We start from the raw sequence: 21,740 nt of genomic DNA on the forward strand, positions 1-21,740 counted from the left end.
AACATTCATAGGAGAAAGACAATGCAGTCCTCTAGAATTTGAGACATCTATTTTCTTCCGCAAATCATTATTCTACTTTGGAGAAACAATTTCTACTTGCTACTGGACTTGCTGATGCATAAGCACAGGATATCAGGTGATGATGCAGTCTAAATTTCCCATCACGAGCTGGGTATCTAGCCATAAGGTTGGCCATGTGCAGCAGCAATCTAGTATCAAGTATCTCAAGCATATGAGATTGAGCTTGGGCAGGTATGGAGTATGCTACATAAGCAGATGTCTCAACTCCTTCCATATCAACTACTATTGCACTGTCTCCTCTCCCTCAATCCATGCTTGTGGGAGTTCATTATGACCACCTCAACCCAAGCATGGTGGCTCAGCGCTGGTAGCACAGTGGTTACAAAGCCTGCCACATACACTGAGGCTGGTGGGTTAAAACCCAGCCTGGGCCAGCTAAATAACAATGACAACCACAATAAAAAATAGCCAGGCATTGTGGAGGGCACCTGTAGTCTAGCTATTTGGGAGGCTGAGGCAAGAGAATTGCTTAAGCCGGAGAGTTGGAGGTTGCTATGAGCTGTGACACTACAGCACTCTACTGAGGGTGACACAGTGAGACTCTGTCTCAAAAAAAAAAAAAAAAAAAGCTGGGCGTTGTGGCAGGCGCCTGTAGTTTCAGCTACTCAGGAGGCTGAGGCAAGAGAATTGCTTAAATTCAAGAGTTGGAGGTTGCTGTGAGCTGTGACACCACGACACCATGGCACTCTACTGAGGGCAACATACTCAGACTATCTCAAAAAAACAACCAAAAGGGCGGCGCCTGTGGCTCAAAGGACTAGGGCACCAGCCCCATATGCCAGAAGTGGCAGGTTCAAACCCTGTCCCAGCCAAAAACTGCAAAAAAAACCCCCCAAAAACCAAACCTGAGCGTGTTTTATATATGGGTCTACTCAACATATTGGAATCGACCAGAAGTAGACAATCCTATTTCAGAAGTGACCCTGAAGGAAGGTGGTTAAGGAAAATATTCCTAGGGTTGACTACTTTGTTTGGATTGAGAGATTGCTAGAATTACAAATTTAAAACAGATTCATGGACAATTACTAATGGTCTAGTTGAAAGGTTAGCTACTTAGAAGGAAGAGGATAAGAATACTAGTAACAAAGAAGTCCGGAAGGAGGTGTGAGGATGGGCTTCCTTCTGAACTAGCACAAACTCTAGAAATATGTGTGCCCTGTATAAATACTCAAAGGGCATCCATTATAGATAGGGTTATCAGTTAGACAAAAAAGAAAGAAAAAAAAAAGAAAAAATCATGCTGTATGGATATCAATCATTCTCTTTTCCCTGGCCAAACCAATGCTTGTTCAATGGAACTATGAACTAAGTGGCCATAGTGGTACAGCTAATGCTATGGCTGGGAGCCTAATCTGCCAACAGCAGAGACTAACATGGTACCATTCTTTAAGGGCACCAGCCAGCCACCTGGGAGCAGGCTATTTACACTGGACTTCTTCTATTATGAAGGAAGCAGGTATCTATCCTAATCGGAATAGAAACATTCTGGAAATGAATTTGCCTATGTTGTTTCTGCCAGTACCATTATTTGTGAGCTTACAAAATGTTTTATCTACTATCTTGACACTCTAGACATCACTGTTTTCAATCAAGAAACTCATTTTGCAACGGAAGTGTAGCAATGATTTTTGTATCCCCCAAAGGTCAAAATACATGCATCTCATACTCAAGCCATGAAAATAGAAGTGGTTACGGCTTCAGCCACATATACTGAGGCTGGCTGGTTCAAACCTAGCCTAGGACAGCTAAACAACAATGACAACTGCAACAAAAAATAGCCGGGTGTTGTGGCAGGCGCCTGTAGTCCCAGCTACTCGGGAGGCTGAGGCAAGAGAATCGCTTAAGCCCAAGAGTTTGAGGTTGCTGTGAGCTGTGACGCCACAGCACTCTACTGAGGGCGATGTAATGAGACTCTGCCTCAAAAAAACAACCAAAAAAAATAAAAAAATAGGAGTTGTTCTTCTCACTGCTATACTTGATAACTAATCACAGAATGTTTGGTCTCCTCCTAATTCTTCTGAACTTTGCTGGTTTGGAGTCTTTTTGTCCCAAAAGACTATTGTTTCTACAGGAAACAAAAGAAGGTTCTATGAATTACAGATTTCCATCAAAACAATAGGCAGGAAAAGGGGGTTATTCCATTGGCCCAAGTGACAAATCATAATTACCAAGGGGAAATTAGGTTTTACTAATTCCTGCACACAATATGGGCTAGGACTATGTCTGGAGGCCAAAGAGTTTTCTTGGGCTTCTTGTAGGACTTCCATACTTGCTATTAAAAGTTAATGGAAAACTACAGAAACCAAAAGAAGGCAGAATTGAGGACCCTTCAAAATGAAGGTTTTGTTTCTACCACTATCAGATAAAGAATCCAGAACAGCTGAAATTTTAGTTGAGGGAAGAACTAGTGAAAGAAGCCAGATATATCAACTATAGCCTCTGACCAATTATAGAAACAAGGACTATACTAGCTTTTCATATTTTCTCTTTGCTTACTATACAGATGTACTTGTATATGTTAACCATTTTCTTCTCTTTCCATATTTATGTATAAGTAGTTGAAGGTGAACTTTATAAAGTAGTCTTGAGTTAACAGAATATTCACAGGTGTTATGATGAAATATACAAGTAATATAGCTTAGTAATGATTGTTGGAACTGCATCTTCTTATTTGGGGGAGAGGGTTAAGAATGTCTTCATTTATATACATGAAGGATAGCTATTCCTTGTTAGATGAAAACAGCTCTTCTGTTATTAAAATGGAATTTCAAATGTGTTTAGAAGCATTCATATGGAAGCTGAGTAGCCAAGGGAAAGGACTGTGCCAGGTATTTCTCACCTCTCAACTACAAATGTATTGACTCTCAGCTTGACATTGTATTAAGCATTTTTCTTTGCTACCTGGAAATGTCACAATTTTGTCAGTAGAGGGTGCTAGAGGGACACTAAAGTAGGAAAGTCCATACTAGGGCAATGGTGGGGGCGGTTCTTGTCCCTGTTCCCAGTTTTGGGGCCCATGCATACCCTGGCAGGGGCTTCCCCTGCTTGCCAGTCCTAGTCTGCAATTCCCTTCCCATCGGACTTGACCAGATGACTGTGAACAGGTTCTGGCACCCCTGGAATTCTGCTATCTATTGGACTGCAACTAATGTACTCTTCAACAAAGTCTGAATTCCAGTCAGGAGAAAGGGGGTTCCCCTGTCAAGTTTGTTTCTTCCTTGGGAACCTCCCTCAACTTCAGGGTATTCTCCTTTTTCCTTCATAGTAGCTAATCCATTAAAACTGTCAATTCCTTAAATTAAAATATTCCTGTACAAATTATTGTGTGTTTTCTCTCTCCTCACTAATACACATAAACAGGAAGTAACATATGTTAAAATCTAGAGAAACTGGCTGTATTTCTGTAAACTAGACTACTACTATTACTACTCCTACACTGAGTAGTGATCGTATTACAATGATCATATCCCACTGCTACTACACTATAATAACAGAAGACAGCTAAAATTTTTTGATGCTTAAATATATGCTATTATTCCAGACAGTTTATCCTAGTCAATCATCCTATAATAACTTATTACAAATATCTTTCATGCAAAAAAATACAAACACCCCGCACAGAATTATTCTTTACAACTGTTGTCTCCAACCCTAGAAGACAAGCTTTTGGATTTTTTTCAAAAGAAAAAAAGGTACACATGAAGAACAGAAGCAATTATTGAAGGCCAAATGTGTCTGTGCTGAGAACATCAATCTTTGTGGCTAACTGCATTGCTAAAGTTAAGACCCTTTACTACTGGTAAAGAGTTAATCCTGCCTGTTGCTAAAGACATTTGCCATGAACTTTTAGGAGAGGCTACAGTTCAAAAGGTGGCATGTGTTCCTCTCTTGGCTAATACCATACCCAGACGAATTGATGATACTGACAATATTGAGGCGTAATTATTAGAGAAGATTAATGAGTCACCATGGTATGCAATCTAGGATGATGCTGACAGGAGAGCAACAATGCTTATTTTGTGCAATGTACTTTTTCAGGAAGATGTGCATGAAGATATGTTATGTGCACTTTTATTGCCAACCAACACCACTGCTCACCAGTTACAGAACTATTTAAGTCTTCACCTGTTCAAGAAAAACTGAATTGGTCATTTTGTGCCAGTATATGCATGGATTGAGCAGCAACCATGACTGGACAGCTTTGTGGTTTCGCTACTCAGGTCAAGGAGGCTGCTTCTAAATGTGAGTTTACCCCTGTGTCCTCCATAGAGAAATGCTGGTTAGCCAAAAAATGTCACCTGAACTAAACGTTTTGCAGGATGTAATTAAAATTATCCATCACACTAAAGTACATTCCCTTAACTCACATCTATTTTTGCAGCTATGTAAGAAGATGGATGCAGAGCACACACATCTTTCCTCATATACAGAAGTGAGATGGCTTTCTAAAGATAGATCATTGGCCAGAGTTTGTGAGTTACAAGAGCTGCTCCAAAAATTTCTTTTAGGAAAAGTCACCAATGGCAGCACATTTCAGTGACACAGAATGGATCTCAAACCTTGGTTACTTGTATGACAAGCTGCTCGACGAACTCAGTCTGTCACTTCAGAGGAGAATGACAACTGTGTTCAGGTAGGCAAGGCAGATACAGTCACTGCATTCAAAGCCAAACTGAACTTATGGGGACGACGAATGAACACTGAGGACTTTTTTGTATGTTTCAAACATTAGCAGAGATTTTGAAAGAGACTGAGCCAGGGCTTTCTTTCTCCAAGCTGAGGCATGATCACCTACCTATCTCAGCTTTCAAAAGAGTTTGAGCATTACTCCTAACCACAGAAGACCCCTGAACTGGGAAGGAATGAATCTGTGACCCATTTGTGAATAAGCCAAGTGAATCAACTTTGTCTGGGCTAGAAGAAGATCAACTGCTTAAGGTTGCAAATGATGGTAGCATCAAAAGTATGTTTGAGACAACTTCAAATCTATATACATTCTGGATTGAAGTCAAGGAAGAATATCCTGAGACTGCCACAGAAGCCCTGAAAAGCCTGCTCCCATTCCCAACATCCTACCTTTGTGAAGCAAGGTTTCTGTAGTGACAGCAACCAAAATGAGATTATGGAGTATACTGGACCTAAGCAACACACTTTGGGTGTCACTGTCTCCCATCACCCCTATATAAGACTGTCCAGTTTTAGGAAAACAAGCTCAATGCTGCCACTGATTCTGCATTACAGTGAGTTATATATTACAATGTAATAATAACATAAATAAAAGTGAAAATAAATGTAATACACTGAATCATCCTAAACCACCCCACTCCACCCCTCCCACCCCATCCCCACCTATCCCTGGAAAAACTGTCTTCTGTAGAACTGGTCCCTGGTGCCAGAAAGGTTGGGGACTACTGCTTTGAAATAAAGATTAAATAAACTTCTATAATCATGTTTGCTGCAAACTTCATGATCATCACATTAATGTATACCATGACTTTTTTTTTTTTTGTAGAGACAGAGACTCACTTTATCGCCCTCGGTAGAGTGCCGTGGCGTCACACAGCTCACAGCAACCTCCAACTCCTGGGCTTAGGCGATTCTCCTGCCTCAGCCTCCCGAGTAGCTGGGACTACAGGCGCCCGCCACAACACCCGGCTATTTTTTTGTTGCAGTTTGGCCGGGGCTGGGTTTGAACCCGCCACCCTCGGTATATGGGGCTGGTGCCCTGCTCACTGAGCCACAGGAGACGCCCATACCATGACTTTTTTTTAAAAAATCTCCTACATTGACTGAGTACAGTGGCTCATGACTGCAATCCTAGCATTCTGAGATGCCAAGGTGGGATGATCCCTTGAGCTCAGGAGTTCGAGATCAGCCTGAGCAATAGTGAGACCCCATCTCTGCTAAAGATAGAAAAATAAACAAGGTGTTGTGGCAGGTGCCTATAGTCCCAGTTACTTGGAAGGCTGAGGCAAGAAGATCGCTTAAACCCAGCAGTTTGAGGTTCCTGTGAGCATGGCACTCAAGCCTGGGTGACATTCCTAGCAATTATTTAAAAAGTTAAACTTTATTGTCTTGATCACAAACTAAAAGTGAATTATTACAGCAGATTAAGGGGTACAAAACATGTTTACAACAAATTCTTCATCATTCACAGTAGCAGGAGAGTGAAAATATTTAAAAGAAAAATACTAATAATCCTAAAACATAACTGCAGGCAGTATCAATCCAGTTTATTCTGTCTCAAAGGCTAACTCAATATGAATTCATCACTGGGAGTTTCACAAATATTTGTGAAGGAAAAGAAAGACAACAGCCAAAAGGCTTAACAAACCAGAAGAACTGTTAAAATCCCCACTGCCTCCAACCCCTCAGAGATAACTTCTTTTTGTTGCCCAGGCTGGAGGGCAGTGGCTGATCGTAGCTCACTGTGGCCTTGAACTCCTCGGCTCAAGCAATCTTCCCGCCTTAGGCCTCCCAAACAGCTGGTACTATAGGAGTGCACTACCACATGCAGCTTATTTTTTTTTATTTTTATATTTTTAGAGATGGTTTCCCCATGTTGCCCAGGCTAGTCTCAATCTCCTGGCCTCAAGTAATCCTGTTCCTTAAGCCTCCCAAATAACTAAGATTACAGGCATGAACCACCACATCTGGCTCCTAAATATTTCATTTGTAAAAACAGTCTATCTGATTTATTCTACTAGTCAAGATGTACACATTTCATTTAACCAAAAGTCAATAACATAAACTTTCAGGACTCAATCCTTAACTTCAAAAATGGCATTTAAACTGAGATAGCACACCCTGATATTTAAATCTAATAGTTATGCAACAAAGTTAATTTAACTATAATAAGAAATTTTCCTTTAAAAGCCTAGAAGTCTCGGGTGGTGCCTGTGGCTCAAGGAGTAGGGCGCTGGTCCCATATGCCGGAGGTTGGTGGGTTCAAACCTAGCCCCAGCCAAAAAAAAAAAAAAAGCCTAGAAATCTCTTTTCAACATTATGGGAGAAAAGCACATTTTTATGTCACCAAAGTGTAATTTGGGGTTCCCAAACCTTAGAATTGTTAACAGAGCAAATCCTCTAAGAATACTGAATCTCATCTGCTTTCTAACAACCCATCTCTTCCTTTTCCTCATAATTATAATGATAATTAACAATTACTTTTAGTAGCCAGGTACTCTTCTAAGAGCTTTATGAGAATTAACTCATCCATTTCTCAGAACTAGCCTATTATCCCCAGTTTACAAGTGAAGAAAGGGAGGCACAAAGAGATTAAGTAATTTGCTCAAGAAGTGGTAAAACAGACATATGACTCATACAGTCTGGCTCTAGCATGACCCCTATAGACCGCTGTTGAGAGCTTTGAGCCATAACCAACTAAAACCTTACGATGATACTTAAGTAGATATTGTGATTATCCTCATGATATAGACAGGAAAACAAGAATCTGTCCAAAGTCGCATAGTAGTAAATGATGAAATCAGGATTATAGTCTACCTTACTTGAAAAACCAATTTCTTAACTAGGATGACACACTGCCTCTCTATAACCAACAAAAGCAATGACTACAAAGTCCATCAGATAAATGACACCAAATCTAATGCAAATAAGGTTCCAATAGGAGGAAGATACTGTTATGATCACACTCTTAGAAATACGAAATATTAGTTGATTATTGCCAAGTATTTCTCATGGAACCAACAGCAAAGACTTTTTTATGAGACAGAGCCACATTCTGCTGCCAAGGGCAGAGTGCTGTGCTGTCATAGCTCACAGCAACCTCAAACTCAAGGGCTCAAGAGATTCTCTTTTTGGAGACCGAATCTCATTTTGTTGCCCTCAGTAGAGTGCCATGGCATCAAAGCTCACAGCAACCTTAAATTCTTAGGCTCAAGCAATTCTCTTGTTTTAGCCTCCCCAGTAGCTGGAACTACAGGCACCCACTACAACACCCTGCTTTTTTTTCTTTTTTTTTTATTTTTTAGAGACAGGGTCTTGCACTTACTCAAGCTGGTTTTGAACCTGTGAGCTCAGCCAATTCAACCTGCCTCTGCCTCCCACAGTGCTAAGATTACAGGCATGAGCCACCATGCCCTGCCTCAAGCAAAGACATTTTAAAAAATGCATTGCCTACTAAGAGAAAATACACACTCTACATAAAACAGTTTAATATCAGAGACAAAATAAATAGCTGTTCTGTTATCTTTGCCTGCCATATGCACTAAATAGCAAATGTAAACATACCTGCAAGGAGGCAAGATCATGCAGTCTTTCACCAGCACAGATCCAGAAAGTAGGATATACCAACATCTGGCAATAGTTTCTGAACTGTTTAAATAAATAATAACAGTAAATAAACACATGTTCACATGTATGTGGATTCAGTGTGAGATATATAACATGAAATACATTGTGATGATACTGCAAATCATTAAAAATTGAGTATACTACTTGGAAATTTGGGAGATTTTACAAGATTTTATATAGACTATGTACATACAAAAAACAGTATTACACTACAAGATTTCAGAAGTATGTTTATTAGCTCTATCTTATTGATTACATTGCTAATTTCACATTCATTTTTGTACTAGGATCATCACACCTAATGAAAATTAATTTAAATATTATACTTCATCTAAATATTAGAAAATTCTGACTTTTTAATATATACTAAAAGACCATCCTATTTGGAATTCCTGTTATCAATGCTTTATCTTCATTTTCAACCATAATTTATATGATCTATTTCTTTGTAAATCTTATGACCAGATATAATCTAATCTTTCTATTTTTCTCTCACTCAGATATCTTTATTCACCATATGTAAGGCTTCAATTAATTCTAATGTTTTAACGATTCTTTTGTCTATACCAAATCTTTTTCCTGAGCTGCAGAACTATATATCTGGCTGTCTACTTGACATGTCAATTTTGTATATTTAAAAAGAAAACCCAAACTGGACAGTTCAAAATCTACTTCACTATCATTTCCTTCAAGCTTGTATCTCTTCTAGTATCTTCTGTTTTCAATGAATCATCATACCACTCTCCTTCAAGAAATTTAGGTCCATTCTATTCTACACAGCACCCAGGGTAAGCTTTCTAGGTCAACTCAATTGCTTACCATGGAAAGGAAAAAAATTATTGTCAACTTTCTAGCAGGTACTTTAAAGTTCTTTACATTCCTTTTTCACCTTCACCTAGGGAAGATGCAAATGGCTGCAAATTGCCCACCTAAAGTTCTTTGTTTAGGAATCCTACTTCCACACTCTTTTGAAATTTATCTTTTTTTTTTTTTAATGCACAGGTTCTGTGTTGGCCAGGCTGGAGTATAGTAGCTATTCACAGGCACAATCATCGCACACTACAGCCTTAAACTGCTGGGCTCAAGCAATTCTCCTGACTCAGCCTATTGAGTAGCTAGGACTATAGGTTTGCAACACTGTGCCAAACTGAAAAAGGACTTTTTAAAAAAACCAACAAAGAATAAAATCAATGAAAGAAAAATCTGCACAAAATAAAGAGAAAAGGTTACAACGGGAATCACTACGTGCCTACATTTTTATTTTTAGTTATTTAGTTTTGTATAGACAAGCCCTGGCTTTGTCGCCCAAGCTTGAATATAATGGCAAGACCTTAGCTCACTATAGTTTCAAACTCTTGGGCTCAAGTGATCCTCCTGCTTCAGCCATCTGAGTAGCTAGAACTACAGGCACACACCACTACACCTGGCATTCTTTTTTTTCATTTTTGTAGTGACAAGGTCTTGTTGTATTGCCCAGGTGATCCTCCTACCTTGGAATCCCAAAATCCTGGGATTATAGGTGTGAGGCACTGTGCCCTGCCTGTCAAAAAGATAAATATGAGAGCTTCAACAACAGACCATATCAAGCAGAAGAAAGAATTACGAATATGAAGACAGGTCTTTTGAAATAACGCAGTCAGAGGGAGAAAAAAAGAAATAATAAAAAGGAATGAAGAAAACCTATAAAACTTACGGGATATCATTAAGCAAACAAATTTTGTATTAAGATATCAAGGAAAAAGAAATATAAAAAGCCATAGAAAACCTATTTTAAAAAATAGCTGAAAACTTGCCAAGATGTGAGAGATATGAGAACAAAGATCCCCAATTAGACTCAACCCTAAAAGACTCTCTCAGAGCCACATTTATAATCAAAATTCAAAGACAAAACAAAAAGTTTAAAAGCATTGATAAAAGAATCAAGTCATATAAGGGAATCCTCATAAGACCATCAGTAGATATCTCAGCAAAAACTTCGCAGATCAGGAGAGAACAGGTTGATATATTTGAAGTACTAAAAGAAAAAAATATTCAATCAAGCTATCCTTCAGAAGCAAAGGAGAAATAAAGACCTTCCCAGATATGCAAAAATTGACAGAATTCATCACTAGATAGGTGTTACAAGAAATACTTAAAGGGGCATTACAAGTTGAAAGAAAAAGACAATAATTACTATCAGGAAAACAAAAGAAAGAATAAAACTCACCAGTAGAGGTAAATTCATAACCAAACTCAGATGTAATGGTGCTACAAAAATCTCTGAATCCTGTAGTACAAAGATTTAAAGTCAAAATAATTCTTTAAAACACCAGCTACAATTAGAACTAAGGAACACACAACAGATAAAGATGTAAATTAAGGCAACAAAAACAGAAATTGGGGGAGAGGAAAGTCTACTCCAATTAAAAAGATACAGAATTCCTGAATAGATAATAAAAAAAAGACCTAGCCATACTGTGCCGACAAGAGGCTCATCTCACTGTTAAAGACAGACTGAAAATGGAGGGATAGAAAAAAATTCCATGCAAAGAGAAACCAAAGGGAAGCAGCAGTAGCTGATAAAGTCAAAAATCAAAAAAGAGACAAAGGAGGTAATTAAATCATGATAAATGGATCAACTTAACTGGAGGAAATTACAATTATAAATACATATTCACCTAACTCCAAAGCACCCAAATATATAATATGAAGCAAATATTTTTAGATCTAAAGAGAGAAATGAGGGTAATACAATAGCATGACAGCTGAATACCCCACTTTCAACAACGGACACATAATCTACACAGAAGAAAAAAAAACAAAAAACAACAAACTTAAACTAAACTACAGCTCAAATAGACTTTCAACAATGGACACATAATCTACACAGAAGAAAAAAAAACAAAAAACATCAAACTTAAACTAAACCACAGCTCAAATGGACCTACATGATATTCCATCCAACAACTACAGAATATACATTCTTCTCAACTGTACATGGAACATTCTTCGTGATCGTTCACATGTTAGCCCACAAAACAAGTCTAACCAAATTAACAAAACAGCCAGCCAGGTGTAGAGGCATGCACCTGCGATCCCAGCTACTTAGGAGGCTTGCTTGAACTGTGGAGTTCAAAGTCAGCCCAGGCAACATAAGGAGAATCTGACTCGAACAAACAAAGAAAAATGAACAGTTGGTTTTTTTAAAAGATAAGCAAAATTGATAAGCTTTTAGTTAGGGTAACTAACAACAACAACAAAAAAGAGAACACAAAATCAGAGATAAAAAAGGGGACACTACAGCTGATATAACAGAAATATAAAAGGTCATCAGAAACTATTATGAACAAATACTCCAACAAATTTGATAACAGAATAAATTCCTAAACACATACAACCTATCAAGATTAAATCATGAAGAAAAAGAAAAATCTAAACAGACCAATAATAAGTCAGGAATGAATCAGTTATACAAAGTCTTCCATTAGCCAGGTGTGGTGGGTCACACCTGGAATCCTAGCACTCTGGGAAGCTGGAGCCAGTGGGTTGCTTGTGCTCAGGAGTTTAAGACCAGCCTGAGAAAAAGTGACACCCCATCCATACTAAAAATAGAAAATCAGCCCTGCATTGTGGTGAGTACTGTAGTCTCAGCTTCTTGGAAGGCTAAGGCAAGAGGACTGCTCAAGCCCAAGAGTTTGAGGTTGCTGTGAGCTAGGATGCCATAGCACTCTACACAGGGTGACAGAGATGCTGTCTCCAAAAAAAAAAATAAAAACAAAAAATAAATAAAAAGTCTTCCATCAAAGGAAAGTCCAGGACCTAATGGCTTTACTATCAAACATTTAGGGAACCAATACCGATCCTCCTCAAATTATTCAAGAAAATTTTAGAGAAGGGAATACTTTCAATCTCATTTTACAAGGCCAGCATTACCTTGATTCCAAAACCAGGCAAGGACACCACAACAAAAGAAAACTATAAGCCAATATCCCTGTTGAGCACAGATAACAATTCTCGACAAGATACCAAAATAAATAAATAAATAAATAAAATCAATAGTACATTAAAAGTTCATTCACTATGATCAAGTGGGATTCCTCCGAGCAATGCAAGAGTGGTTCACCATACTCAAAACAATAAACATGACAAACCATATATATATGTGTGTGTGTGCATATATATATGTGTGTGCACATATATATATATATATATATATATATGTGTGTGTGTTTTTTTTGGAGACAGAGTCTCAAGGTGTTACCCTGGGTAGAGTACCCTGGCATCATAGCTCATAGCAACCTCAAACTCTTGGGTTCAAGCGATTCTCTTGAACTATAGGTACCTGCCACCCGGCTATTTTTTGCTGTAATTGTCATTGTTGTTTGGCAGGCTTGGACAGGATATGAACCCACCAGCCTCGGTCATATGGGTGAGCACCCTAGCCACTGAGCTATAGGCGCCGAGCCATGACACACCATATTAACAGAAAGAAAGACAAAAACCATATGATCACTTCAACAGACACAGAAAAATCATTTGTGATAAGTCAATATCTCTTCATGATAAAAATTCTAAACACATGTACCTCAACACAATAAAAGCCCTATATGACAAACTCACAGCTAACATCTGATTGAATGAAGAAACACTGAAAGCTTTTCCTCTAAGATCAGGGACAAGATAAAGATGCCTACTTTCCCTACTTCTATTCAACATAATAGTGCAAGTCCTAGTCAGAGCAATTAGATAAAGAGAAAGACATAAAAAGCATCTAGATTAGAAAGGAAAATTCAAACTGTCTAGTTTCCAGATGACATTATCATAACATAGAAAACATGAAAGACTCCAACAAAAAACTTAAAATTAATAAATGAATTCAGTAAAGTTACAGGATATGAAATCAACATACAGCAATTGGAAACATGTCTACATGCTCATAGAGAAACTATATGAAAAAGAAATCAGGACACAATTCCATTTAAAATAGCTACCAAAAAAAACCACACAGGAATAAATTCAAATAAAGAGGTAAAAGATCTCTAAATTAAATACCATAGAAACTGAAGAAGCCATTAGTAAAAAAAATATATATCCTGTGCTCATGGATTAGGAAAATACTGTTAAAATTCCATACTACCCAAAGCAATCTATAGATTTAATGCAATCCCTATCAAAATACCAATCACTTTCTTCATAGAAATAGAAAAACAACCCTAAAATTCATGTGGAAACACAAAAGACCCAAAATAGGGCCAGGTGTGGTGGCTCATGCGTGTAATCCTAGCACTCTCGGAGATCAAGGCAGGTAAGATTGCCTGAGCTCACAGGTTCAGACCAGCCTGAGCCAGAGCAAGACCTAATCTCTAAAAAATAGCCAGGCATTGTGGCAGGAGCCTGTAGTCCCAGCTACTTGGGAGGCTGAGGCAAGAGAATCGCCTGAACCCAAGATTTGGAGTTTGCTATGAGCTGTGACACCAGGGCACTCTACCATGGATAACAAAGTGAGACTCTGTCACCAAAAAAAAAAGAAAAAAAAAAAAGAAAAAAGAAACCCAAAATAGCCAAAGCAATCCTAAGCAAAAAGAACAAAGCTAAAATAAAATAAAATACAAAGCTACAGTAACCAAAACCAGCATGGTACTGACATAAAAAAAAAAAAAAAGACATACAGACCAATCCAACAGAATAGAGAGCTCAGAATTAAATTCATGCATTCACAGCTGACTGATTTTCAACAAAGGTGCCATGGACACATACTGGGAAAATGGTAGACTATTCAATTAACAGGGCTAAACAAATTGAGTATCTTCATGCAGAAGAATGAGACTTGATGCCTACCTCTCATCATAGTCAAAAATCAACTAAAATGAATTAATTACTTAAATGTAAAACCTGAGAAACTATGACAGTCCTAGAAGAAAACATAGGGAAAACACTTTTTGACACTTGGTAGGGCAAGGATTTTTAAGCTAAGACTTCAAAAGCACAAGCAACAACAACAAAAAACAGACAAATAAAATTTCATCAAACTAAAACGCCTTTGCACAGCAAAGGAAATAATTAACAAAGTGAAAAGAGACAATCTATAGATATGAGACAAAATACCTGTAAACTATACATCTGACATGGGGTTAACATCCAGAATATATAAAGAACTTAAACAACTCAACAGCAAAAAACCTGATTATAAAATGGATGAGGACTGTAACAGATGTTTCTCAAAAGAAGACAATAGAAATGGCCAACAGGGATGTGAAAAAGATAGGTCAGTATCACTAACTATCAAGGAAATGCAAACCAAAATCACAATGAGCTATCACCTCACTCCAATGACAATAGCTATTATCAGAAAGAAAAAAAAACAAGTGTTGGTGAGGATTTGAAGAGAAGGGAAGACTTTCACACTGTTGGTAGGATTGTAAATTAGTACAGCTATAATGGAAAATAACATGTAACTCCCTAATAAAATTAAAAATGGAACTATCTTATGATTCAGCAATCCCACTTTTAGGTATATATCCGAAGGAAACGCAATCAGTATATCAAAGAGTTATCTGCATTCCCATGTTTACTGTAGCACTACTTGTAAGAGCCAAAATATAGAATAAACCTAAATATCCAACAACAAATAAATAAAGAAGATGGGGTATATATCTCATACTAGTCAGCCATTAAAAAAAAAAAAAAAGAAAGAAATTCTGTCATTTGTGACAACGTGGATGAACCTTGAAGGTATCATGTTAAGTGAAATGACACAGAGAAATACCACATGATAGCACCATATGTGGAATCTAAAAAATAAAAAGTAGATATAGCAGTAGAGAGTTAAACAATGGTTACCAGAGAACAGGGTGCGGAAGCAGGGGAGAGGTTAGTTAATCAGTACAAAGTTACACTAAAGTAAGAGGCATAGGTCTGGCCTTATATTGCACAGCAGGCTTGCTATGGTTAACAGTAAAGTACTGTATATTACAAAACAGAGTGTTTTTATTTAGAATGTTCTCATCACAAAGAAATGCTAAGTGCATGAGGTAATGCATGTATTAATTATCCTGATCTAATCATTATAGAACACATACATATATCAACACATCAAATTTACACAATAAACACATACAATTACAATGTGTCAGTTAAAAAATAAAAAATATCAAGATTGTTAAAAATCAGAGTATATGATATAAAGCCAACAGAAAAAATTATGTTCAGGGAAAAAGAAGGAAAGTTAAAGGACCTGACCTAAGAACTGAGATTATGAAAAAGAAATAAAAATCTAGAACTGAAAAATATAATTACAAATTAAGATTGCAAATAGTGGTTTTAATATAAGACTAAAAACAGCAGAAGACAGCAATGTACAAATTAGAAAATAAGTCCATAGAAAATAGAAGACTAAACAACAGGAAAAAAAGGAAGAAAAAATGTAAAACAGTAAAAGATAGATGGGGCAAAATGAAAGTAGCAAAGAGGAAAGAGGATATAGGAAATCAATAATGAAGAACTACTGACTAAGAATTTTCTAAAACAAAGAACAAATCACAGAGTCAAGAAGGTCTACATATTTCAAAGAGAATAAATTTGGAAAACAAGAACAAAAAGCACAAACCTTGCAATATTAGATACAACTGCTGAAAAGCAAAAAGAAAGAAAAATCCCAGAAATGGCAAGAGGAAAAAAAACATATTACCTGCAAAGGAGTAACAATATCACCAGTTACTGATTTTTCAACATAAACAGAAGCCAGACACAACAAATCAACAAGCAAAAAACCCACCAGGCTAGAATACATACAGCAAAAATATCCTAAACATTACTATGAAGAATTAAAACAAAGCCAAGTAAATGGAAGAATATATATGTCTGCTGATCGAAAGACTCAGTATTATAAAGTGGTCAATTCTCTCTGGAATTATGGATTTAATGTTATCCTAATCCAAAGCTCACAGTCCTTCCACAGGTTTTCTGCTATGCACAATGTGGAAATTGATGATTCTAGAAATTGTATAGAAACGCAAAACAACACTAAAAGCCAAGACAATTTTGAGGAACAAAACTACATACAAGGCCAGGCACTGTGGCTCACGCCTATAATCCCAGCACTTGGGAGGCTGAGGCGGGTGGATTGCCTGAGCTCACAGGTTCAAGACCACCCTGAACCAAAGCAAGATCTCGTCTCTAAAAACAGCCGGGTGTTGTGGCAGACACCTATAGTCCCAAGCTACTTGGGAGGCCGAGGCAAGAGAATCGCTTGAGCCCAAGAGTGTGAGATTGCTGTGAGCTACAACACCACAGCACGGTACCAAGCATGACAAAGTGAGACTCTGTCTCAAACAAACAAAAAACTACATATAAAACATATGCTACTAGTATTGAGATACACACCTAAATTAAGACAGGCAGTACTAGTATGAAGACATAGATAAATGAAAAAATAAAAAGACCAGAAAGAGATATATATATATAAAATATATATATGTGTGTGTATATATGCATATACGTGTGTGTATATATATATATATATATATATGCACACACACATATATTACACATACATACATGTGGTCACTTAATTTAAAACAAAGTGGATGCTTTCCTGCAGTAGGAAAAAACATGAGCAATAAATGGTATTGGGTCAATTGCATACCTACAGAGACAAATAATGAATCTTGCCAATAATAAAATCCAAGTTTTCAACTGGAAATTTAATTTTTTAGAAAACTCATATCCATTACTGTGAGCTTGACATTTCTCTATATTTTTGAAAGAGACTAGTGGTGATATCATTGTATCTAAGCCCAGAAAAAGTACAATAAAAATATGGTGTTACACTCTCAGGAGACAACCATCATATATGCAAGTCCACTGTTGACCGAAACATTGTAATGCAGCACATGACTATAATTCTATCCATATGTGCAAGAGGAATCAGTAATAATACAAAAAGACAAAACCCAAATGTTGATAGAAACTTTATCATTTGAAATAGTAAATAACTAGAAATAAGTCAAATATCTATTAATAGTGGACTGAATAAATGAATTGTTATTTTCATACAACTGCATACTGTAAAGTAGTCAAAAGGAACAAATGCAGAAACATAAAATAATCTGGACATTTGCTAAGGAAAAGAAGCTTGACCAAAGGAGTTTACCTATGACAAGTTTGAAAAAGAGACAGAATTATTTTATAATGACAGAAGTAAGAACTATGATTATCTTACCAAAGCAGAGTAGTTGACTAGAATCTTCTGGAAAGCTGGTATTTTCATCCAAGTAGTAGTTACACAGGTGTATGTATTTATTAAAATTTGTTGCACTGTACACTTTTGTGCATTCTATGTATGTCATCATTTCTGAACATGTTTCAATTTGCTCTACAGATTTGTTCCATAATCAAATGGATATCAATGCTAAAAGTTAAAATTTAAACATAAAAGTCATTAAGTGAATTATGGAAACTTACCAAAAAAGAATCTGATTGCCACTGTATCTCTCATAGCGTGCTCTTGCAGACATTAATCTAACATTTAAAAAAAATAAAAATTTTGAAAGATTATTTTATCTAAAATTTTTTGAAAATATAAATTATAATTTCAAATATAATTACCATAGCAAAAAATGACATCTACCATTCAATTTTCACTAAAATACAAGAATTGAGATATATGTAAAATGCCATATTTTTAAAAACTACCATTAGATATTAAGTGGTATCAGACATAATACTCTTATGTACACTATAAAACCTATCAATTTACATTAAATAATGTTCTTTTTAATTATGAAAAAATATACCTTTGGTTCACTATTGGATCCACAGTGTTAGGAACAGTTACCAGCGGAGGTATGCAGGTATAAAAAAATTTGTTGAATTAATATATAAATCTGTTTGCATTTAAAAAATACTTTCAGTATTACTAAATGCTCTAATTTTCAGTTTTTTGGTTTTTTTTTTGTAGAGACAGAGTCTCACTTTATCGCCCTTGGTAGAGTGCCGTGGCGTCACACAGCTCACAGCAACCTCCAACTCCTAGGCTTAGGCGATTCTCTTGCCTCAGCCTTCCAAGTAGCTGGGATTATAGGCGCCCGCCACAACACCCGGCTATTTTTTTTTTGTTGCAGTTTGGCCGGGGACGGGTTTGAACCCACCACCCTCGGCATGTGGGGCTGGCACCCTACCCGCTGAGCCACAGGCGCCGCCCTAATTTTCAGTTTTATTCCTTCATCCTCATATACTTATTTGACATATACTAACAGCTGAATTATACAGAATATAATTAATCTCAAACAATTATATTTTAGCATTGTGGTTCATAACTAGAAACCTTAAGAAAAACCAGGAAAAATGATTAGATAAGCTGGCCATGTGAGGAAATCATGTTTAATCAAATGTTATATAAAAGTTACAAGAGTTGGGCGGCGCCTGTGGCTCAAGGAGTAGGGCGCCGGTCCCATATGCCAGAGGTGGTGGGTTCAAACCCAGCCCTGGCCAAAAAACAAAAAGTTACAAGAGTTAGTATTTTACAGTATACTGTGCAACTATAATCACAATGACAGAAAGTAAGCAGGGCTCCGTATTTTATGGAGAAGAAAATGGAAGTTCAGAAAGTTTAAGGGTCTTGACACTGGAGCTTATGCCAAATCAAGACTTTTTCCACTTTAATGCAACACTATAATACAACATACCATGTCCGGCTTAAGCATTTGGCATAATAAATATATGGATACAAACTACAAAAAGAAAATAGGAGTTTTGTTTTCATTAGCTAGGACATACTGAGCACTGTGCTTTGCTCTAGGTATATATTCTCATTTAATCCTCAACACATTATAATAAGATGCTATTACTATCCCTTTTTTATTGAAGACGAAACTTTAGGTAAAATGTTAAGACCTGCTTAAGGTCCCATGGCAAAGAAAAACTAGGATAGCAAATGCAAATACCCATTCCTATTCTACAAAAGTCCCTACCTGACGTGGTCCCTGCAACTACCTATCCAACTCATTTTTCAAAAATCACTCTTCTCACTATGCTCCAGCCAGTATAAGACCCTTTCTGGATATGACTTCTTCCTGTCATTCAGGTCTCTATTAAAAACTTAATTCTCAGGCAGCGCTGGCCCCATTTGCGGAGGGTGGTGGGTTCGGACCCAGCCCCGGCCAAACTACAACAGAAAAATAGCCGGGCGTTGTGGCGCGCGCCTGTAGTCCTAGCTGCTCGGGAGGCTGAGGCAAGAGAATCGCGTAAGTCCAAGAGTTAGAGGTTGCTGTGAGCCGTGTGACGCCACGGCACTCTACCTGAGGGCTGTACAGTGAGACTCTGTCTCTACAAAAAAAAAACAAAAAACCTTAATTCTCAGTAGAGACCTGACCAGTTAGTTTATTTCACATGACTATGATTAATTGCATTCATAGTACTTATTACTGGATATTATTAACATACAGTTTGTATTGTCAGTGTTTTTCTCCCACCCCAAAATCACTCCCATCAGAATATACACTCTAAGAAACTAGAGATCTAATCTATATTGTACATTCCAAGTGCTCAACAGAAGGAGGAATACAAAAGTTGCTTAACAAAGATTTGGTGAATCAGTGATTAACTACATAGCACATGCTCTTAAATACAGCACTATACTTACCTAAGCTGATGTTCCCTGAGATTTGATAATATTTCCATTCCATGAAGATAAGAATAAATAGTATTTAAGTCCTGTGGAACAGAAAAAAATCTTTTATTATTTTTCAAATATAATTTTTAAAATATGATACCCCACATTTCTGATTTTAAGTAAAGAAACACTTATGACAGAGATGTTAACTATTAAAGAGTCATAAAACCACTGACTTGCAAAGGATTTGAAAAGGTAAGGAAGAGCTTGCTCAGCTCACACAGGAACTCCCTTACAATATGGCCAATGACCTCTATTTAAACAATGCCAGAACCCAAAACTCATTATTTCATATGAAAGAGATGAACTCCTTTTGTTTCTAAATAGATGTAACTTTTTCTTCTTCAGTGACTCCAAATATTTGTAAACAGTTGTTATGTGGTCCTTTAAGTCTTACTTTTATGTTCCTTTCTTCAGATTACACAATCTCAATAATTCCAGGTTCAAGATTTTTAAGACACCCTCTAGAGATGACCTAGTTTATCCATTTTCTTCTTAAAATATGACTTTCCAAAGAATCTATTTGGCTTAAAATGATGTGATCTACCACCAAACAAAAAAGACATCCAATGGTACAATTCTATTGTTCACTCTGTGTAAGAGGTAGGCAACCCTTCTCTAGCCTTCACTCAGATAACGGGGTATAAAAAACCCCTCAGGATGGTCCAGTGCGGTGGCTCACACCTGTAATCTTAGCACTCTAGGAGGCCAAGGTGGTTGGATTGCCTGAGCTCAGGAGTTTGAGACCAGTGTGAGCAAACGTGAGACCCGACTTTACTAAAAAAAGAAAACAAAGAAACAAACAAATAAAAAAACTAGCCAGGCATGGTGGTGGGTGCCTATCGTCCCAGCTAGTCAAGAGGCTGAAGGAAGAGGATTAATCCAACCCAGGAGTTTGAGGTTGCTGTGAGCTATGACACTCAACCCAGGGCAACAGAGACTTTGTCTCAAAAAACAAACAAAATGAAACAAAACAAAAACCCCCAACAAACAAACAAAATGAAACAAAACAAAAACCCCTCAGGATGACATAATGTGACCTCAGCTAATAGCAGTGGCATAATAGAAGAATGTGAAAAGTTTGTATCCCTGATATATATATATATATATATCTTTTGTAGAGACAAGAGTCTCACTGTACGGCCCTTGGGTAGAGTGCCGTGGCGTCACACGGCTCACAGCAACCTCTAACTCTTGGGCTTACGCGATTCTCCTGCCTCAGCCTCCAGAGCAGCTGGGACCACAGGCACCCGCCACAATGCCCGGCTATTTTTTTTTTTTTTTGTTGCAGTTTGGCCGGGGCTGGGTTTGAACCCGCCACCCTTAGCATATGGGGCCGGTACCCTACTCACTGAGCCACAGGCGCCGCCCTATTGGGCATGGAACAATAATAAGGTAAATAAGCTTAAATTTTCTATAAAAACCATACCTCCAATTCTCTTATAAAAAATTATTCCTTTATTTCAGGGTAGACCACTCCCAAATACTGCCTTCCCAACAACTAACCAAGAGAATTATCAGATGCCTACAGAAAAGAAAAAGAGAAGAAATTAAAGATAACTTGTGTTCCCGTAGGTTTGTAAGACAACATGGGGCCCCTAAGAAAAGTATATCAATAATCTGTATTCCAAAGATCACAACTGCCAATTAACCACACCAGACTGAACAATATCATATATTTCTGCTAAATCCTTGC

General features: G+C 37.3%; 1 protein-coding gene across 8 annotated transcripts in view; it reads right to left on the bottom strand.

The window, feature by feature from the left end:
- RAPGEF6 (Rap guanine nucleotide exchange factor 6) overlaps positions 1 to 21,740 on the bottom strand; it is a 200,548-nt gene that overhangs the window by 150,760 nt on the left and 28,048 nt on the right. For 5 of the 8 annotated variants that reach the window (XM_053566296.1, XM_053566300.1, XM_053566294.1 and 2 more), the window contains exons 2-4: positions 20,015 to 20,085; positions 17,836 to 17,892; positions 8,332 to 8,415 (exon numbers count right to left, since the gene is read on the bottom strand). In XM_053566296.1, the coding sequence (XP_053422271.1) occupies positions 8,332 to 8,415; positions 17,836 to 17,892; positions 20,015 to 20,085 (212 nt within the window). Of the gene's footprint in view, positions 1 to 8,331; positions 8,416 to 17,593; positions 17,747 to 17,835; positions 17,893 to 20,014; positions 20,086 to 21,740 lie in introns of those variants that run through there. The other 3 variants (XM_053566301.1, XM_053566297.1, XM_053566299.1) reach the window with 2 other exon arrangements.

This window comes from Nycticebus coucang, chromosome 17 (assembly GCF_027406575.1).
Source record: "Nycticebus coucang isolate mNycCou1 chromosome 17, mNycCou1.pri, whole genome shotgun sequence".
NCBI lineage: Eukaryota > Metazoa > Chordata > Mammalia > Primates > Lorisidae > Nycticebus > Nycticebus coucang.